Genomic DNA, 21836 nt, shown 5'->3' with positions numbered 1-21836 from the left:
AAATCTGTAATACATTTAGAAGAAAAAAAGGTTCTCTAGGTCTTGGTTATTTTTAACAGATAGCAAGCTATGTTTAGGTAGCAACTTTTATAAGAAATGTACCAAATTAAATGAAGGTAATGACTTGTAATGGTATGTCATGTATTAATTTTTGAGCTGGATGAGTTGCAACTTCTCTTGATTTCTCTTAATCTGATTCCTCGTTATTTCTGGATGATTAAGCAAATCCTTTATGCTAACTTCTGCTTTCATTCACACCTCTGTAAAGCCTGTCTAACTATTGATTCTGGAGTTTCTTTAGCTTTTATAGCAGCTAGGGGCAGGGGTCATTTCTGTCATTTGGCTGATCTGCAAAAAAAAATGAACCATCTTTTTTTTTTTTTTTTTTTTAATCCCGTACAGGTGACTTGTATAGCTATGTAGTTGTTCTTCGTAAAGCGCTTTAAAATTCTTCATAATCTGTATCACCTTATTTAATATATTTTTATTTGAGAAACTTCTTGCTGTACAAATAGAGCTTATTTAAAGGATAAACTAAACCAGACTTGTTTTCTTAAGTTTATTTTTTCGCTTATTTGGAGGAGTATTTGCTTGGGTTTTTTTGTTGCTTTAAATTTTAGTTTGTATTTAATTTCTAAGTTTAGCTTGCATTTGCAGCTAGTTAAATTTGCATTTTTAACTTAAAAATTAGCTTGCTTTTTTTTGTTTTTCCTGTTGTGTTTGTTTTTTAGTTTTAGTTTGTAGATACCTGATATTTGGAAGAATCTTGTTCCCTGTCTGGTACATATCATAGATCCCTGAGCTGCTTCTTTTTCATCTTATTTGGAAACAGTGGTTACTGTTACATGTACTGGAATGTATTCTCTTTCCTAGTATTTATTTGAAGATAAATTTTTGGTCCTTGTCCTTGTTTTATATGTGTCGGTCATTCCTGCCTTTGCCATCTGAGACTTTCTTTGATGGTATAAATAGCCTTAAGAGCTGAAGTTACAGTTGAAGTGTTTGCCATCACTAAGTTGGCTGGATAACTAAATAGGCCAGGTTTGGTATCATTTGGCTTGAATGATTGGAAAAGATTTTTTTCTTTCATTTTTGGTGCCAGAGTTCTCTCTATTGTGGAACTCCTCATTTATGGCTTGCAAATCTGGGAAGAAATCCATCTGGTTTCTTCATCTGTCTTGCCAGACACTGTGGTCTAGTTATTACAATAGATGATGAAAAGAAACTTTAAGAATAAATTGTATTTTATGGTTACTAGAAGCTATGATGAATAAGAATAAAAAGAATGTATATTTAACCAGCAGAAGAGATTAATGTTGTCTTGAAATAACTCCCCTTAATTTATCTGTAATATTTTAATAAATCTTTCCCGTGCCATTAAATATTGGGATAGGAAAGATAACCTAAAGGGGAAGATTGTACTTGGTAAAAAAAAGGTATATCTTTCAAATATGAATTCTAACACATTTGGGGAAGAGACCACCACATCTGTTGGTTGTATGTCATTTAGTGCAGAGGAGTTTTTTTCTCTGGTAAGTGATCTTGAGTTCTGCTATGATATATTTGGGTATTCTTTATTACTTTTAATGGAACATAAAGGATTCTTTTCATGTTTCTCCTTCCTATTTATTAAAAATAATTTTGCACAAGGTATGTGGGTAGTGTTAATCTTAGGACTTATTTTTCATGCAAAATTCTTACTGATGCAAAAAGATCATAGCATGCACTGGAGAATTAACTTCTATCTTGGCTGAAATGATGTAATTCAGTTCTAAGTGGAAGAGACTAAAATTGTCTCAGTTGCCTTTATATGTATGTAACAGGACATTTTGATAACAGGATGATTAATGTGTGTGAAGAAAAAGTGTATGTTGCCTAAATGTGCCATTAATAATAATTATTAACATATCATGCATGTATGTTGTGTTGTGTTATTACCTCAAAGCCTAAACTTTATAGAGCAGGGTCTCAGAATTCCTTCAAATTGCTTTGGCTTGGAAAGTGCCACTGTAGCTCAAAAAAGGGGAATCAATATAACTGTGTCTTCTACTTGATACGCAAAATGTGTTCTGTCTCTCTGTTAATGAAGAGGAATATTAGGCTTTTTTTGGAAAGCATATAGGTAATTTTTACTGAAAACCTAAATATTTTTATTATACCTGTTATACTATTTATAGCTGTTATACTAGTTATTTATTTATAAATTTATTATACCATTATATGTTATAACTATAGATAACACTACAGTTCAAGGCTATAAGAAAATAGAGAGAAAGAAAAGAAAAAAATTATGGTATTTTTGAATCAATCTGTATGGTGGGTGCCTTTGGGAGAAATACATTTTTGCATTCAAGCAGCAGCTATACAAAATCATGCAAAAGAAATCCACAGAAAGCTACTAAATATACAGAAACTACATCTGGCTGATTAAGTGTCTGAGCTGTTGGTGGTTTGAGGTTCAGAGTATTCAGGAGCAGTACTATACATGCTTACCATGCTCCTGTGTGCTGCTGTGCTTCTGCTTTGTGCCATAGTTAGTCCCTTTGTCACAGTGCTCTGAAATGCAGTATTTGGTTGTGATATTCTTTTTTTTTTTCTTTTTTTTTCTTTTTTTTTTTTTTTTGCCACGCAGACTACTGTAATATAGGGGAAGTTTCTGTTAGCAGTTAATACCTGAAAGTACTGGCTTTTGTTTACATGACAGCTCTGCCTGATTCAAGCCAAGTGGCAAAATTAATATTAAATTTCATTGTTACGTTTTCATGAGTAGGGTCTGAGTAGCACAGATCTTTAGGTGAGAAAATAAACAGTTGTAATGTCTTTTCTGTCCCTATCTCATTTTATAACCAGCAGCTTGTGCTTTTTGTGCTTCAGTGCATGCTCCTTTGTTCTGCCCTACAGTGACCCATAGGGCAGGGAATTTTTCCTAGGAAGAAAGTGATTGGATTTGGTATTGCTGGCTCTGATGGCAGTTTGCTTGTGACGCAGGGCCACAAGAGCTTCATTTGGGATGCACTGAAGGAACTTGCCTACCAGCTCATTGGCCCAGCACCTCTCATCTTTGAAACTCTTCTGGATCATAACAGGAATGCTATTAGAGGAAAGATTATGGATATCTTTCGCCATCTCAGTTCACCATCAAATGGGTTTTCCATTGCTTGGAGTGGAATTGGTATTAGGCTCTGCATTGGCAGAAGCTAATGTAGTTGCAGAGTGAATTTATCTTAGTAACTAATCCTTGCCACCTCCCTGTGAGGTGATTTGCTAAGTATCTGACAGATGGGGAAGCATGGGAGGGAGAGATGGTTTCAGAGCTGGGATTAGAGCGCTGATGTTCCAGGCTTCTGGTCGTGTGCTCTGTGCAACCGTGAAGCCAGCCTTTCCTACCCATCTCCTGTTACTCTCTTGGGGAAATTCCTATTGAACGTTATTAATGAAGACAACAGGGGAATAATCCTGTTGTCCTAGTCAGGAGTGAAATTCATCTTTCATTTCTGTGGTATTGTACGCGACGTAATGCTAATGGTCAGGAGACCCCGAATAACCACATCAAACAGCTGATTCGGTGCCACCCTTCCTTCTTATTTAGCTTAGCCTAAACTGACACCAAACTTTGAGACATTCCTCTCCTCCCACAGTGGGATTTTTTTTTTTTTTTTTTATACCACACATGGTTTCCCTTCTACATTTTCCTCCCGTGTCAGATATCCATACCCCCTTTAATAACCAGCAGGGGGATCATTACATTGAGCTACTGCCAAACGTATAATGACTGCTGCCTTTGCCTTACACAGTCACTGCACTACTGATATCCAATTCAGCATTGTAAAGTGCTTAGGGCTACCTTGGGGATGTGCTATATTAAACCCAACTATTCTAAATCCTATTTAATACAAAGAGGTTGGGGGGGGGGGGGGGGAGGGGGGAGGGAGATTTAAAATTGTCATTAGTCCCCTATTTTCAACAAGTCAAAATACCTGGTTGCTTAAGGCCCAATTCTGTTGCTCTCAAGTCGTAAGTAGTCCCGCTGATTTTGGTAGTGGGTGCATGAAGGTGAGCACTCCACTTACCACTGGGTGGGGGGCAGGATTGGGATCCTACAGAAGCTGCGCCTGAGCCTGTAAGTTTGCAAGGAGGTGGTGGGGGTGAGTGTGCCTGGTCCTGAATTCCACTTACAAATGTTTTACAATGAAAACGGGAAAGCAGAAACATGCTTCATATCTGACTAAAAATAAAGGTACTCTTAAACTTGTAAAAGACAACATTTTTATTTGAATGATATGACAGAGCTGCCACAGGAGTGTTACCTGCTATAAAGAAAGCTCAAGAATTATTACCTTTATTAGACCAGTGACACTGAGCTTTAGCCATACATTTCTAACTTCTGTCCCTCTACAGAGACAATTTTCTTTTCTTAAATAAACTGTCATGCTAGTGTTAATATATTGTTGGCTCCCTCATACTCTGAGAATACTGCTGATATAAAACATGTATATGTTAGATTGGTAATAGTATCTTTAGTGTAGCTGACTAGAACAAATGTGTTTCCCTCATGGCTGTGCTAATGTGATAAAGGAAAATTGGCTGTTCATCAGCTTTTGGCTGGGTAAAGACAGTAGAGATGGAACCACATTCTTTTTTATGCATTAATACCACTGAGAACTTTTCACTAGTTATATTTCATGTGCAGGCATGTTGTGCAAAGATGTTGTAAAACATGAGATAATGCTACAAATAACAAAGTAGAAAAGCCTGTATCTTTTATGATGATAACAGTCAAACACCAAATGACAGTAACAGGCTGTAAAAAATGTGATGCAGAAAAAAAATGCAATGTAGCCACCATATATGCGTATACTTAGGCTCTTGCAAATAGGGCATCAGATGTTTAGAGGGCTTTGAATTAAAATTAAATAAAAAACTGTTGTATTTAGGTCATTGATGTGTCAACACAAAAGATAATTTAAAATGGAGAGATGTATTTTGAGCGGTGAAACTCATATGCAATAACTTTTTGAACAAATCTCAAGGCTTAGTAATTATGATAATAGCCTTCAAATTTCCATCAGTGGAAGGGCAATAAATATTCCTGTCTAAATTTCGGAAATATTGACTGAATCTGGAAATGGCAACGAAGCTCAGCATGCGTGTGTATATTTGAAAGTGCGTTTAAGGAGAAAAATTCATCTGTACAATTTTGCATGAAGCCTAAATAAAAAAAAAACGAACAGCCCCCCCCCCCCCCCCCCCCCCCCATTTCCTATTTTTGTTACTTAAAATGCTGTTAGACTCATTTCGCCTGAGGCACTGATGCTGATCATCTGAGCTCAGATTTATAGATAATTGTGTCTCTTTATCTTGGTCTGAAATTTGAAAGATTTTATTGGTGGAATAGCATTGTGAGTGCTTATGTTGTGGTTTTCAAACTGGTACTTTTTCAGGTTCTGGCTTTCCTCTTTGCAACAAATTATTCTGGCTTGTAAACCTTTGGTTTGTCCTCACATATATATTGTTCTTATGAAAGCAATTATTCCAGGTTTATTTTGTTTTGATTAGCGTGGGTATCAAGACAGGCTAAAGCGCTCTAGGTTTATTTGCCCTCTGTAGACACGATTCACCAAGCATCCATATCTGCAAAATGAAAATAACACTGTAAATTAGTAACAACAAAACAGTTGCAGAATCTGAGAGCTGCCAAGCTCTCATGTGAAATAAGCCTTATGCAAGCTAAATATTGCTAGAAACCGAGTAGTTTCAGTTTTGCAAATAAATCACTTTCTGAAATAAATTGGATTAAGTTCATTGGGTAAACAATTTGTTAAATTCAAAGAATTCAAAAGTTGTGGATGAGTCGAACTTAGTTTCTATAATTAGCTTCACTAGTAGGAAGCTGACTGTAGCCATGATGCCTCCAGTTTTCATTTTTATGTGCCTGTATTTTTTTTTTAAATGAGAGTATTGAATTTTGTTAAATGTAAGGCTGAAAGGCACTCACCTATCATTAAACTTTTTCTAATTTTATGTAAACATGAAGATTATTAATGCAAAAAAGTACTTTGTAAAAGCTCAGCATCTTGTGACTTTGTGGAGCTGGGAGAATGCCATAAAGTATTTCTCTGAATGTTAGCTCAAATTTAAAATGAATTGGCAGGGAAGGGAATGTTTGCAGAAAACTGTACCCTGGGGTGCTGGCTGAGTGTGTATCCCTAGCCAAGGGTTCCCTTGATGTAAGGGAATTACCCACTGGGTGTAAAGCAGATGTAGCCAGGTCCTTTACTGTTCCCTTCAGCCCTTGTAGAAAGAAACATGCTGGGGTTAGGGAGGCATTTTGGAGGGGTGTTAGAGGCCTGGCTGAAACGTGCTGCGTTTGGTTATCCTGAGTATGGTATATAGCCCCTCGAGGCCTGTTTGAACTGAGATGTACGAGAAGAGCTCTGACAGCTCTAACATGTGCCCGTGGCCTGAAGTGGTGATATAGCTGTAACCAGCCTCCTACCTTGTGAACCAGACCCACCCTTCTCCTTTTCCTCTCTTCCCTCTCCCCTCCAGACCACTGTACTGTATTTTCTTCTTTGATTTAACCACTGTAGAAGTGTTATACTCTGTGCATCTGAGTGATGATCTTATTAATGGGATTGCTAATGGATGGACAGAAAAGAGGTAACTATTTTCAGTAGGCATTGGAAATAAAGACATACAGCAAATAAGTTGAAGTAATGTTAATGGTTAATCAGTGATAGATGCAGCATGTAGAGAAATCAAAGTGGTTGCATAATGAAGCATGTGTTTGCCCATTTACATTGATTCTATAGGTGCATCACAGCAGAATTAGTTTCTTCTTGAATGGCTGGGAAGATGACAACACACCTTTTGATTCAAGGATTCTTGTGGGAACAATTGCTGATACTGATGGTACACTGCAAATCGGACAAAGCTTCACAGGTAAATTTTGTAGTATTTTAGTAGAACACAGTGAAGTCTTCAAAATAAGATGTGCATGATGCGGTTGAAAATCACATGTGAATCATTTCAAGTTATCTATATATTGAGATGCATTATCTTCCTGCAGGAAAAAATTCCTATTGTACAATTAGCTTTCTTGAAAGACTGGCGGAAAGATAGATGTTTGGCAGATGACCCTGTAGGATCATAACTTATTCTGTGTGCTACTGCATATAAGTAGGCTTTCCTACATTCCAAAAGATGTAGGCATGTAAAGTGACACATTCCATTAATTTACAATCATAGTTTTTCTGAATAAATAGATGAAACTATTTCAGAATGGGATTAGGCATGGCCACTAGACTACACTCCTCTACAGAGTCAGCAATAGAGCTGAAGATTTCTGGCTGTTCAAGTTCTTCATTTCTATTAATACTCATGTAAACCACTAGCAGAATGAGAATCCCTCAGCTTCTAGTAATGCCTGATAGTGTTACTCTTAATCTGCATCTAGAATTTTCGATGTACTTGAAAATTGTGATGTAATCATTGCAGAACAGCTGGGGGATGTTTTGTTGCTCTCCACAGTTTCTTGGCTCTGCAGATGTAAGAACACTGACTACTCTTCAGGAACATGCACAACTTGAAGCTAACTCCTAAATATAACTACATGTCACTTAACTTTATTGTCCTCTTGGGCAAGAAAGACGTTCTGTGCCCTATTTCTTAAAGCTTGTATTTGGAAATGTGTTTTGTTGTGATCTTGATTCTGAATACTGGATAACTAATAAACATATAAAGGAAAGGGCTATTTTAAAAATGCTTTTTATCTTTATTGTATAAATTGATAGGTACAGTTGTACCTACTGTATCTCTTCTCTAATTAGAGGTGGCACATAGACCGGCTCATTACTTCTGTCTAATGAGCCGATCTTTGTGCCACCTCTCTAATCAGAAAAAGAGATAGGTACAAAATGTTCTTATAAAGTTATTATAAATCATTCTTTTTTTATCAAAAAAATTAAATCACTGCCCTCTATAGTTTTGTCCAGATCCAAGATGGTTTCATTCAGGAGGGGTAATTGTGCAAGAGAGATTTCAGAGTGCTGAATTAAAGGTGCTGTCATGCAGTGCAAAGCTGCCTTTACTCAAGAAATTACTTATTTATAGCATATTTTCTTAGGTTTAGAGCAATTTGTCGGAAGAATGCAGGATTTTCGATATTACCCAGTGGCACTTACAAACAGGTAAAGAACCTTTATTTTTGTACAAAAATGTGTAGTAAGAAAGTATAGGTAACAATATGCTTATTTCCCGAAGTATGATGCTTTTCAGATGTCTCCTTTAGATGATTGCTTATGATAATATAGTTTACCGAACCTCATTTCAGAGATTACTTTTAATCTAAAAAATCCTGAGTTAAAATAAATTCAACAACTTAGTGTGTTTTGCTTTTGAACTGTTGCTTAAATTCAGGTAGTAAATGCACACTTTCCTTGTTACTGTCTGTTACAGCCTGACTTGGTGTCCTTGCACAGAGTAGATCCAGTTGCTAGATTTCAGTGCTTATAAACTGTCTAGGTGTTATCAATTCATCAAAATTCTGACATAATAGTGTGTGCTGATAAGCTTAGTTCTGCTGGATGGGACTTGCAAAGCTTTCCCAGATCTCTGTGTAAACTGTAGAGTGAGGAAGGGAGCACGGTGGGCCGGTCCTGTTCAGACTACTCAAATACCAGTGGTCAAAATGAAGAGGACAGGCATTCCAACTGGTCACCGTGCTGGCTTTGTGGCTGCAACTCGGCTCTGGTGTTTAGCAGTTCCTTTCTTGTTGCAGCTTCCCCAAGGTATCAGATGTCCATGTCAGGTATTCTTGATGCTCCCCCCATCCCACGCACACACCCCTACCCTGTTCATTGCTTTCTATATTAGATTGTCACCATGAGCTGCCAATGACTTCGCTAGCTCAGCCCACATAGCCCTGGGCAATTGCTTTGACTTCCTCCATTCCTGAAGCCAAATTACAGTTGCCACTGCAATTTCTGTTGCCCTCCAGCCTCCCTTCCTAGCGCATTACAAAGAAATGTTACCGTTGTTATCCAGCTCATGCTGGATTAATCTAGTCAATTCAAGCTGGCCAGAAGTAGTCAGGTCCTATTTGTCTGCACGGTGCTTCTGGGTAGGCTACACGCAATGACACTCGTGACTGCAGACCTTAAGGCTACTTAATGATAGTCTTTCAATAAGATGTAGAGCAGTTTCCTAGGAGCTCAGTCGTCTGCAGGACATTATGCTGAACTGAGCTCCTGTGAATTCGAAGTATTAATCTGAACCTGAATTCCAAGTTACGTGAAAATCGTGTTGGTTGTATTCTTTCAGAGCAATGCTTGTCAAATCCTTCGAACCACAATTTAAACCAGTGAAATGAATAAAGTTTAAAAATTGAAAAATGTGGTATTTTACAAAATGTTGTAACTTAATGATGTCTTTCAAGATGTAGTTTTATATCCACAAATAACTTGGTCCAAAATGTTTGTCTGGGATAAACTGCAAAGGGAAGTCTTGCCTGCATATCAGCTAATTTAATTCTATGGCTGTATAAAAGGTCTTGTAACTTCGAATTCTGTGGATTTTTTTTGTGGCATCTAGCAAGTATTTGCTTAATAAGTATACAAAAATTTTCTTCATGATAAAGTAGAAAAATGGGAAAAGTAAGGTTGGTTGTTTTTTTTTTTTTTTTTTTTTTTTTTTTTTTTTTTTAATTTAAAAATTCAGTGTCTTCTAGGCTCACAAAATCCTTCTTTTACACCAGGGATGAGCAGATAAAGGTTTATGGAACCTGCCCATGTCATTCATATATCTATCTGCTTGTCTGCCTACCTATCTATGTTATCTATTTCAGTTGCTGATGTCAGAGGGAATTAAAGTGACTCTGGCTTTGACATGAGCTGTAAGAAGCAACTAGAGTGATCACAGACTGGGGCAGCTAAAAACCTGGGAATTTGTGTTAGTTAAAAATGAAAGTATTTCTGTCTAGTTTTTTTTTAAAGTACAGTGTCATATTGCTTAAGCTGGTCGTCTTGGAGGATTGAATGTAAACTTTCAACTCATCTGTATTTACAGGCAATATACCAATGCTGTGGTATGCCTGAGAACAGTGTCCGGATCACTGACTGGAGTCAGATGTTATGCAGTTTTATTACATTAAGAGTTTTTCTCCTTTCATCTAGGGCTGGTCTCATCCTATTCAGCTTTAGGCACCCCAACAAAGAGCTCATTTCCCTTGGCTTCATACATGTCTGTGGAGCAATGAAAGCAACTCCAGAGTGCTTCTTCACAGACATCTTCTGAAGGTGCCTGCTGCTTACTGTTGATTACCTAGGGACCCTGGGTGGCCTGATTCCTAGCTGATGGCCCCATTTATGTGAGATGCAACCAGGCCTTTTAGGGCTTCTGCTGTAATCTAAGCTGACTTTTGTTTAATCTGTGAGCCTGGAGGCACGAAGTGGCACTTGTCCTTTTTTTATTATGTATGTAATTATTTTTTTATGTGCTGTGACAGAGACATTTTGGAAGTATTCTCTGGAAACTTCCCTCACCTGCATACCCAATCTGAGTGCCGCTGTCCTGGAAGTCATCCCCGGGTACACCCATTGATACAGAGGTATTGCATCCCTAATGGTGCAGATGATACCACTAATGACAGAGTGCTGAGGCTGGATGCAGAAGCACATCCTCTGTATTACATCAATGATGATGACATTGGGACCACCTGGATTTCATCTGTGTTTGCTAACACTGCAGGTCTGGATCATGGTGTTTCGATCACAATAGATTTACAAAATGGACAGTATCAGGTAATGAGATTACATTTGCTATTTATTAATTCAAAACTATGAAAAGATTTTTGTAGATGTTTCATTACAATTTTGAGGAAATTCAAACCTTATGCTTTAAGATGTTATCCTTAGAAGATCAGGAACAAAACTTCCTTTATTAGCATGAAACAATGCAAAAGGCAACAGAATGCTTTATGGTTCTTGTCATTCTCTTTTGATGTGCCTTGGCTGTTGTAACAGGCAGTAATCTAAAACAGATATGCCAGAGTGGGTATCCTGTGTGAAGACAACAATATTTAGAAATTTAGAAATTAGATTTCTAAATAAAATTAGAAAATTTAGAAGTCATGGACTTGACTTTGTGGTGTATTTTCAAATGGTCTTCAAGAAAAAGTGGAGTTCTGATGCCACAGTTCAGTTGTTCTGTAATAACGTCTGAGAGATTGAAGAGCTTGTTTAACAAAAAAGGTTGTATTTGGTTTTAATTAGGAATATGTGGAATGAAATACTGATTCTCTTTCTGTCTGTGAGTGGTAAAGCAAACTATATTGTCACATTGAAAAAAGTTTATATTCTCATTGTTTTACAACTTAGTCATTAATATCAGTTTATGAAAATTTGTTACCTTCTTGTAGGTATTCTATATTATACTGCAGTTCTTTAGCCCACATCCTGAAGCAATAAGAATTGAAAGGAAAAAAAGAGATGATCTAAACTGGGAGGACTGGCAGTATTTTGCTAAAAATTGCAGTATTTTTGGAATGGATAATAATGGATCTCTGGAAAAACCGGACTCTGTCAACTGTCTCCAACTTCATAGGTATGAGTGGGTATTATCTGCATAATACAGAAGCTTTGAAGAGGTAACATCCTGACAGAATTCATTTCTATGTCCCAATGAGATAGAATCTTTTAATTTGGTACACCCATTTATTATGGGCTACTGAGTATATAAAAGATCCCAAATCTGACCTTTCGACTGAAGATTGCCTAAAGGCCATCTGTCATTTTTATCAAATTTCGGACATTGACAAATGTGACACAATTGATTCCTCTGTTATTTTTGAGCTAGACTTTTGAAATTTTATTATGTGCTTGTGTTTTGGGGGGCTATTGTCAGCTGAATTAGAGAACATTGAGATGAAGACTGGAGTGAAGGTACTGATATAACAGATTGGTTTAAACTATCTAGTTAATGTGAAAGTACACCTTCTGATGTCCAAGGGCAAAACTTGTTCTGAAGCCTGGAAGAGAGGCCAAAGCTTAAGTACGAAAGCCAGTCATTCAGCCTTACTCCTAATTGTGCAAAACATGTAAGAAATGGGTTCTAATTTTTCTAAGCAAGAACAGAGATAAAACTGGAGGTGGGGGGCAAGAAGGATCATTACCATTTAGAAACATGTTTCAAGCCTTTTTACTAGATAATTAGCATGTGCAAATTTAAAAGTATATAACATATACAATATATATTTCATAAATATAGCATATAACATACGTAATATATAGTTAATAAATATAATTTCACACACACCTGCACGTATGTACATAGTGCATTTGAATATATGTAGTGGTACAGTTTTTAAAAAAACCTATATCTCTTGCCTGATTTCAGATGCCAGTCAGTATTAGGATTGTTTAGTACTTGGCTGGAAACCAGTGAGAAAATACAGTACCAGGTGCTGTAGGCATTTTGCTTTTTTTGTTGTTTCACTTTTGCTACCTTCCTAAGACTTTTCAAGTGTCAGCATCTTTGTTCTCCAGGAGTTCAGTATTCTAAGGAGAGGAGCATAAGGTCATCTGAGTTACACCAGTTTTCAGCAAAAGTCTTTGAGCTTTATTGCTGATCCTTGGAGCAGAGAGTAAAGGAGAAGGGAAATCTCTTAAGCAAGCCAAACATTTTTGGATAAAAAACCCAAATGAGGTATAATGCCCTTTTCAGCTGAGAAATAGGTATTTGTATATTTTCTAAAATGAACTGAGGCGTTTGGTGTTTCCATAAATGTTTTTTATGTAGCACTGTTTCTCCCCTTCGCTTATGATGTAAATGATGATAGGAAGTGATATGAATGAACGATTTGGGGTACAGCTGATCGTACAGAAAGCTTTATTTAAAATATAAGACATATAACCTGTAATGGTGAGTATTCCGTGTACTCAAAGGGAAGTTACTGTCAGAACAATGTTCCAAACTTGTGTGAGCAGCGTAGCAGAGGTCCCTGCTAAGACCTTTATAGGAGGGGAAGGTAATTTTATTCTAAAACAAAACTGGTTTCTCTCTCTATCATACCCAGATACTTGTAAGTGCCAAGACAGGTCCAGATTGTCTGCCCAGGATTTAGACATTAGTGTGCTTGTATCCTGGTGGTCTGGCCAGGACTCCTTGGGTTGATGTGGGAGGAAAGTGACCTTGGCTTTGAAATCCTTACCATGGCTTGAGGGTTCTTGGCTTGGTGACCACATGCTGTTACTGAATGAACTCTTTTGTGTCCTTTAGGAGATGAAAGTGATTAGGGTTTTTGTTTTGCCATCCAGTGCCACCCTTTGTAAGTTAGGAGTTTCTCCCTGTCTTTTATAGAGGCTTGATTCTTTGCTTAGTCTGGATTTTGACTAACCCCTACTTTAGGATCTCCTTCGTTTTCCTCATTTCCTCAGAAGCTGTGTGTAGATGCCCTAAGATCTTGATGACCTGCTTATCTAGGTACCATCAGCCTTACGGTCTTTCTGCTTCCTTCTGGGGCTTCCATACCAAGATGGTGTCATCCGTCTGCTATTCATACCCATCTTAACATTTCCATTACAGCTGTATATGACTTTCTGCAGAGGGGAACAGAGGACGGTATCGCCCAGAGAAACCTACAGATAGATTCCACCGGGATTTTTGTGAAGCACTGACCTGGATAGGGGCACAGTAAATTCAGAGATTCTTCATGAAGACAGAGGAGTATGAGTCAGCAGACCTAGTCTAACTACAAATCTCATCTTTCAAAAGCTCAGAGATATTTTGAAGTGATGAGAATTACATTTTTTGAATGCGTATGTCAAGTGCCAGGTGATACTGTGGGATAGCTATTTTTAAGGAGCCCATGTAGATGTGCAAATAAGCAGGCATTCTTGCCTCTTCTGGAGGCAGGTGCTACTCATAGCTAACTTCTGCCTTGTAAATATAGCAACATGAGAGATGATTCATACCAAACGGTGTGAACATGCATTTTATATATACTTGTTTTCTCAGCTTTTGCTTGAATTCTTAGGAGTGTCCTTCCCCTTCTTGGGCTTAAATATACAGTTTACTTTGTCCTACTGCATTCCATTAAATTCTCCTGCACCTGATTCACTGTAAGGTGACGCATGTTTCTGACTGTGCTCACTCATTGAATGATATCATACAGTCCAGTGGCCCTGGAATTCAAAATATATTTCTGTATGGCTTTTTGTGTGTTTAGCAGGTATGTAATTAACAATATGGGCAAGTTAATTATTGTATTAGTTATCGGAATGGTTTCCTTATGTCGTTTAAGCATAGTTCATGTTTCTCAAAGTCATTGTGTTAAACTTTTGGAAAACTTAGTGCAGGTGACGCTGTAGCAGTCACACTTTATTCGTATGTTGAAGTTGCCCTCTAGACACTTTTAATTGGAAGCTTAGGGTCTGGAGAAGAGCTTGGCAGTTTGGGGAAAACCAGATGTATAGAGGGCATTTCTTTCCCCCTGTTTGAATTCTGGTGACTCAGAATCCACTGACAAGAATTTTCCCCAGAAACCACCAAAAAGTGATGTACAGTTAAGTGGAGACTCTCTCTGAGAAAAAAGACATTAGGAGATAGAATCTGTAAAATATGTGATATTTTGATTTTTGTTTGTCTGTCTTTATTTAAACAGCTTTACACCGTATTCCCGTGGTAATCTGACTTTTAGCGTTCTTACCCCGGAACCAAATCACCGACCTGGCTACAATGATTTTTACAATACACCATCTCTCCAAGAATTTGTAAAAGCTACACAAGTGAGGATTCATCTCCGTGGCCAGTATCATACTAACGAGTCTTGGGTAAATTTTAGGCATAGATACTATGGAGTTAATGAAGTTACAGTCAGTGGAAGGTAGGTATTATGGAACTCTTTCCCCACCTATCACTGCCTCCGACTATTACAGCTGTGCAAAGTATATAATGACCTGCCTAAAATTTAATGAAGTTGTTCTGCTTTTACATTTATGAATGAGAAGGGAATTTGGTCTGAAGCAGTGCATCAAGTTTGAAATGATTGGTGTACTGTTTTTTTTAAACATTTGCTCACATGTTATTTTAAAATTAATTAGACTTATTACACAAATCTGTCAAAAGCAGTCCTTTCCTTGGAATTACCAATGCCTCTAAGCAAAGGCTTATGATTGAAACCACGGCTTGTGCTTTACTTCAGTAACTCTTCCAAGTTTCATTATAGATTCCCAGACATGGCAATTTTAACAGTCTTAATGCAGAGCTCATTCTTTGTTTTAGCTGTAGTTTTCCTTTTAAAACTGTCAGTAAAAGTGTTAGTGTTACATTATCTGTGACTGACAGCTGTATTGTATGTAAGTGTGCTGCCTTGTGAAAAGACTAATTATGCCCTGTAAATAATATGCAGATTTGACAATGAAATAGTTTCCAAGAAGCATATGGGGCAGATTTTTGTTAATAAGTGTTATTCCTGAAATTATTCTGGTAGTTCGCATTTTGAGAGAAAGCACCCTGTTAGATGTCACATTTACCTCAGCATTTTCTTCACTACCAATATGTTTTGATTATTGATTTAGATGTGTTATGATAATGCTTTTACTAAAATAGCTACAGTCTTGATGACTGTGTAACAGTAAAATAACTTCAGCTGGTTTGCAAAGATATGACATACTTCCAGAAGAGTAGCCCTTCAAGTAGAGTGGGATGGTTATTGCCTACTATCTAGTACTCTATAAAGATTTTACTTTAGTAAGAAATGGACATTTCAACTGAGATCTAAATGGGTTAAACTAGAAAATCTAAACGGGTTAAACTGGAAAATTATGCTTGATACAGTTAAGATTTCTTGAAAAACTATACCTGCACTGCAAGACTTAATATTGATGAATAATTGTCACGTCTTTAATCAAATTTTATGTATTAATGTTATATACTGAAATATAGTTTTCATTACATATTTTATAAGGTAACGATAGTTCTACTAGACACGGGTTTTTGTTTTCCTGGAAAAGCAATTGTTTATAGTTAAAAATATGTTGAATGAAGTAGTCTTTTGTAGGTTACTGTACTTAAGAACATTCTCTTTGGGGTGTTTATTTGTTCTTAATAAACAACTGAACTATGTCATACACAACATTGCCTTTGTGACCACGTTATATATTGTCGAACAGATGTTTCCATGTTTTAATATTTTTTCCACTACCTATTGTTTTTTCAGGTGTAATTGCCATGGCCACGCTGATAACTGCGACACAGCTATGGAACCATATAGGTGTCTGTGCGTCACGGAAAGCTATACAGAAGGAAATAATGTTAGTCTCTCCTTTGTCTATCAAAGTCACCTATGAACAGCCTCAAAAATGGGATTTTAGTCCTGGGAAAGAGTGTGTGCATGTGTTTTAGTCTTCTCCTAGCTTTTATAGGCAAACTTCCCATAGCAGGGTTTGTATTAAATGAAACAAAACCCCCGCACCCCCACCTGGCCAAAAGCCATTCCATCGCAGACCATTAGGAGTGCTCTGTTCGAGGGTTTGATTTGTTTAGAGGTTTATGCCACTTACAAACGTTAGATGCAAACCTGAATTTAGACTGTCAGCATCTAATAAAGATTATGGCTCTACCTGCTGTAACAACTGGCAAATGATTTGTAGAGTGAAAAGGTAATGAGCACCTGATGTTCACAGCAGATTTACTCCAGGGCTTTTTTTTCAGTCTGGTCCTATGGACTCCAGACCCATTCAGTAGATGGAGTGGAGTAGGCAAAGTCCTGGAATTCAGCTTCCCATTTAGTTTCATTTGAAAGGGAACAGTTCATGTGGTCCAAGACAGCTCCATGATGCAAACTAAAGCACAGTAAATGCAGAAAATTTGGAGATTTGCTTCAGAGCTGCATGCCTAAATCAAGGTAAAACACCAACATGGATTTACTATCTGATACTTGGAACATTTGTAGGTACTTGGGACATCGTATATTGCAGTCTCTGACTTCAGTGAAGAATGATACCTTTTAATGCAGTTGTTTTACAAAATATGTCTAAGATAGGAAGAATTAAAACATTTTGGAATTGGCTTTAAATGTCTTTTCACAGTTAAGAAAATACTTAGACATGCCCATACATTTGTATTTGGAAGTTATTTTCTTGGGGGTCTTATTATTTTGGTCTAACCCAGTGATTTGGGTAGTGACTTTTTAAAACATTGAAAATTGACCTTTGAATTTACTTATTTAAGGACAGCCTGTAAATGTCAATTTCCTGTACTTTTTACAGTCAGTCATATATGACATTTGGTTATCTTTAAAATAAGCCGTAGTAGCAACATTATTGTTCTAATAAAAGAACAAACTTAGTATTACTTTTTGCTCTTCAGTGTTTTCAGATAGTTGATGTTAAGGTTAAATTTCTTGGAATTAAAAGGCCATATGAATGAAACTAGATACAGTCTAGAGAAGACGTTCTTATCATTGCTATGCTCTGCTCTTAATAACAGCATTTCTCAATAAAGGGATTTTGTGTAGTTGAAACCTAGCAAATTGCAAAATTATAATTTTCCTACTAGTTTTATAATTCTTGGCCATAGGACAACCAAAATGGGGTGGTTTACTGTAAGTCATGGTCTTCTAGAGAAATAGGTAGGGGAGAGCTTAGAATACTGGTGTCAGTTTGCACTTATTTCCTCCAACCTCTGGTTTTCTTGGAAGCTGTTCACATACAATTTAGCAAAAGGAGAATCGTGATACATGACTTCAGAAAGCTTGTTCAAAGAAAAGATTCTGTCCCTAGATTGATTATTTATATATATATATATATATATATATATATAAAGATGCAGTTGAGGTTAAGGAAGAATGCGCTACATCGAAAGAGTGAATCCCGCAGTATCCCACTATCCACCCTGAGTGTTAGATTTCTGTCACAGCAACAGGTTGCATTCCTTGCTGCATTTATACCTTTTGGAAATAAGCTTTCTAAAAATTAAGAATGGGTTATGGAACAGCGAGAGCAGTAGCAAAGGAGAGACTGACCTCGCATCAAAAAACCTCCAAGCAGTCTGTGCTTGCTAGAACAGAGCAAGAGGTGTTAACCTGAGAGCATTTGATGCTGATGATCATGTGAAAGATCTTTATAAAATTTCATAGGGGATCTAAGTTTGTTTGGTTTTTTGTTGTGTATTTTTTTTTTTTGTTGTTTGTTTTTTTAAGCAGAAGTGTAGGATCTACAGTCTAAATGACATTTGAATAGAATTTTGAAGTTTTTAGATGGGTTAAATTAGAAAAAAAAATTCAAGCTGACAATGTCCCTTTAATTAGAACACACATTGTGAAATGTTACTTTGTAGGGATTAATTATAAATATTTAATAAGATCTGGAAATTCACCAAGCACTCTTGCAAGTCTTATGCTACCTTGTGAAAACAAACCAAATACATTTTAATGATGTATCTGCCTTACCAGATATTTTCCGTCAATGTTAATAGGTTGTTCCAGAGTATGTCACATTTTTGTTTACACATTGTAACTGTAATTGAAATGCTTGAATTAACCATATCCATTCAGAGTACAATAAGAATGTTTAATTATTTCCCACATTATTTAATAACTATGTTAGAATCTACTAAATTTGAAATAAAATTGTAATAAAATAGGATTCATATTTTCAAATATATCACTAACTACTTTGAATTTTATCAAGGATTTACGTGAAATCTGAACAGCTTAAAGGTTTTGACTTTTTTTGTAAAGCGAACACTTAAAAGCAAAACCAAAGTCCATCCTGACTTTTGTCTATCATTGGCAATGATAAAACTCTGTCTTATAAATTTACTCCTATGTTTCTTAGGCTCCCACCCCAGTGAATTAGGAATAATAATAATTTATGATGATGATGATGGATTCAATTAAGCATTTGATGAAGGAAGTTTCCAAATGCATACTTTTTTTGGCAGGGAGGGGACAAGTATTTTTGAGAAGTTGCACTGTTGGCAGTCTTTTTTTAACTTCTGCTCTGTGCTAGCAGTAAGTCACCACAACAGAGGGGGTATAAGAAGGTTTTTGGGTTTGGGTTTTTTTTAGTATCTTGGACCAGAAATCAGGTCGCTTGACAAGCTCTTAACATATGGCAGAGTATGTCCTTGTCACATTTATACTTAATACAACTAAAATTACAATCTTAAATTTATCTGGCATATACATCTGGATAGGTATTGCACAGCATGGCAATACCAGAAACTAAAAATTTGCATAAATCGTTACAAATAGAAATCTTAGTTTAGTTATTTGCATTACCATGTTATGAAATTTGACATACCGAATAGAATTTCTTTTTTTTTTTTTCTTTTTTTTCTGAGTTCTGTTTTGATGTAGAAATATGTTGCTATGAAATTTGAGATGATGGGAAGAAAGGAATGCTTAGGAATGACTTGCAGGTGTTGAAGGGCCAGATTAAGAAAGAAGAGGAAATAAATCCTTACAGAGCTTGTGTCTCATCTTATGAAAAAAATATCCGACTTCTTAATTTACAAATTATTTTATAAATGCTTTGTGTTCTGCTCTGGGAAATAGCTTTGCCTTTTACAAATGGAAACGGATGCACTAAGAGCAGATCCAGTTTTTGGTAACACTTATATGCAGACTAATTTATAGAAATGAGTGGCAGTATGTTCAAAAACTTTCTTGGATGTCACATGAAAAACTGGAAACAGCCCACGAAAAAACAAATCAAACAAGATCAGCCTTACCTTAAAACCTCAGAGCCTTCTTTAAATCAGTCATACAGAACTTAGTAGAGAAAGGTAATGGAAAAATGTAGCGGAATAGTTGTAGAAATGATAATAGAAAATAGAATTTAAATAAAGCAACTCTGATAAATGCTTGAGAGGGTATGAAAGGAAGTGAGAGTGTGAATGGATATAGTAAAGATTTCAGGTCTTCAGGGTTTTCTGTGCAAATAATTAATGATCTTAAACATTTGCTGTCTGAAAACTGAATACGGCATTGTTGATTTACCAAGAATAGGATAAATAAGGCTTTTTATGTTGTTACAGAAGAATCTGTCTAAACCTTAGTTAAAGGTTAATCTGTATCATCATGTTAGGCGTTGGAATTAATGATACATGGTACCTGAAGAGCTGTAAATATTAACTGTAGTAAGTGGTCACTCAATAACAAAGACTTTAAGCTTGCAGAAGCAAGCAAGCTAGCAAAAAAGTGCACTTTTTGCTAAGCCGTGTGCCATAACGTGTGTACCCAGAGGACAGGCCTGGGAGGAAGCTGGTATATCAGAATAAAAAAGAAAGGAAATCAAGCAGGCAGATGGTTGAATGGAGTTTTGGGAGACAGCAAGCAGAAAGGTACCTAGTCCAGTGCCCTTACCTGCCTGAAAATTTTAGATGACTTTTGGCATGTCTGTGGAAGTTATGGATTTGTCCGTGACTCCATCCCTGGAAAACTAGTGTAATTTCACAGTTCAAAGATCCAGGCTTCTAAAGCAATTTGATTACAAGCATTGCTGAAATACTGAAAGAACTTGTCGCAGTCTCAGATACCTTGTGATTTGTTGCACAAGTGATGACATGCTGAAGGAACTGTGAAGTAGATCATTATCCCTCATACATTTTGATCTGAAGTTTGTAAGTTTTACTGAAGAGGTAGGCAGATGGCTACTAGCATTATGGTAGTTGCTGTCACCTCTCAGAAACTAAGAAGGCAGTTCCAGTCTGAAAATGATTTTCAGGGGCTCACCCACTGTGCAGGATACTTATTTAATGTGAAAGAAAATGGAGACACAACTGGGCTGGTGCTTCACTGTTGCTGGAAGTAGCTATTGTAGATCATAAAGCCATGTATATTTATTGAATTTCTATGATTTTCACATATTCCATGTAAGTACCCAAGTGATTAGCCAATCTGTGGTTGTTTTTTTTTTCTTCTTTCACTCCACTAAAATTATTATTGGGAAAAAAAACCCACAACCAAAAAACAAAAAACCCCATGCAATTGCTTCCCCAGAAGAGTAAAATTATCCCTAGAATACCTAGTAACTGTGGCTACAGCATTCTCTAATGTTACAGGAGAATGAAATTTAAAGGCTTATTCCAAATAGACAAATAGAAAGAGGGAAAAACAAGCACAAGTTCTCTTACAATTTAATATCTTGAGCAAGTCAGAGCTTTAGTAAACGAGAACACACACTGAACTCATCAGCTACAAAACATGCCTTCTCCGTCTCATTTTCTAGAAGTCCTACAGAGTTGGAGTCTAAACGAGAGTTAGATGGAGTGGATGGCTGATTTGAAAATAGCTTTGAATTTTAATCCTGGAGAATTTGTGTGAATTAATTTACTGAGCTGCCTGATTGTCAGAATTACTGTGGTTGCATATGCTTTGATTTTGTAGGACTTAGCGTGGCTTCAAGTAACTTCACCAAAAAAAGCATAAATGAAAGAAGAGTTGAGTAGAAATAGATCTTATGCTGCCTGAAAACATCTGTGCCAGTGTTTGAGATCTCAGTTGTGTCCCATTATTGGAGTCTGGCATTCAGAATGGCAGATCTTATGTTCTTTGTCAGTTACTTTGCCATTGCAAAGCAACAGTAGTATCTTAAAATGCTCTTTGGCATACGGTGTTTGTAAACCATCTGTTATGTCTGTGCTTAGTTTCTCAAATTATGTTGCATCCTTTTAAGGTACGTGGAGTGTTACAATGGAACCCCATAAAACACTCTTCATCTCTATTGAAGTCACTTAGTGTTCTAGCTTTATTTTTTTTAATTCCCTCCAATACACCCGGACTTTTGAATGTAAAAGCTCTTTGGTCTTTGGGGAGTTCAGGAAGGACAGAT

General features: G+C 36.7%; 1 protein-coding gene across 1 annotated transcript in view; it reads left to right on the top strand.

Annotated features, from left to right (window-relative positions):
* The window catches only part of USH2A (usherin), a 397508-nt gene that overhangs the window by 34715 nt on the left and 340957 nt on the right, over positions 1-21836 (top strand). Inside the window, exons 3-8 of the mRNA XM_080408501.1 lie at positions 6813-6942; positions 8126-8189; positions 10505-10799; positions 11417-11601; positions 14660-14881; positions 16217-16310. Coding sequence (XP_080264627.1) covers positions 6813-6942; positions 8126-8189; positions 10505-10799; positions 11417-11601; positions 14660-14881; positions 16217-16310 — 990 coding nt within the window. The remainder of the gene's footprint in view (positions 1-6812; positions 6943-8125; positions 8190-10504; positions 10800-11416; positions 11602-14659; positions 14882-16216; positions 16311-21836) is intronic.

The sequence above is a fragment of the Falco punctatus genome (assembly GCF_963210335.1).
Source record: "Falco punctatus genome assembly, chromosome: 12".
NCBI lineage: Eukaryota > Metazoa > Chordata > Aves > Falconiformes > Falconidae > Falco > Falco punctatus.
This window is presented reverse-complemented; position numbering and strand designations above follow the sequence as displayed.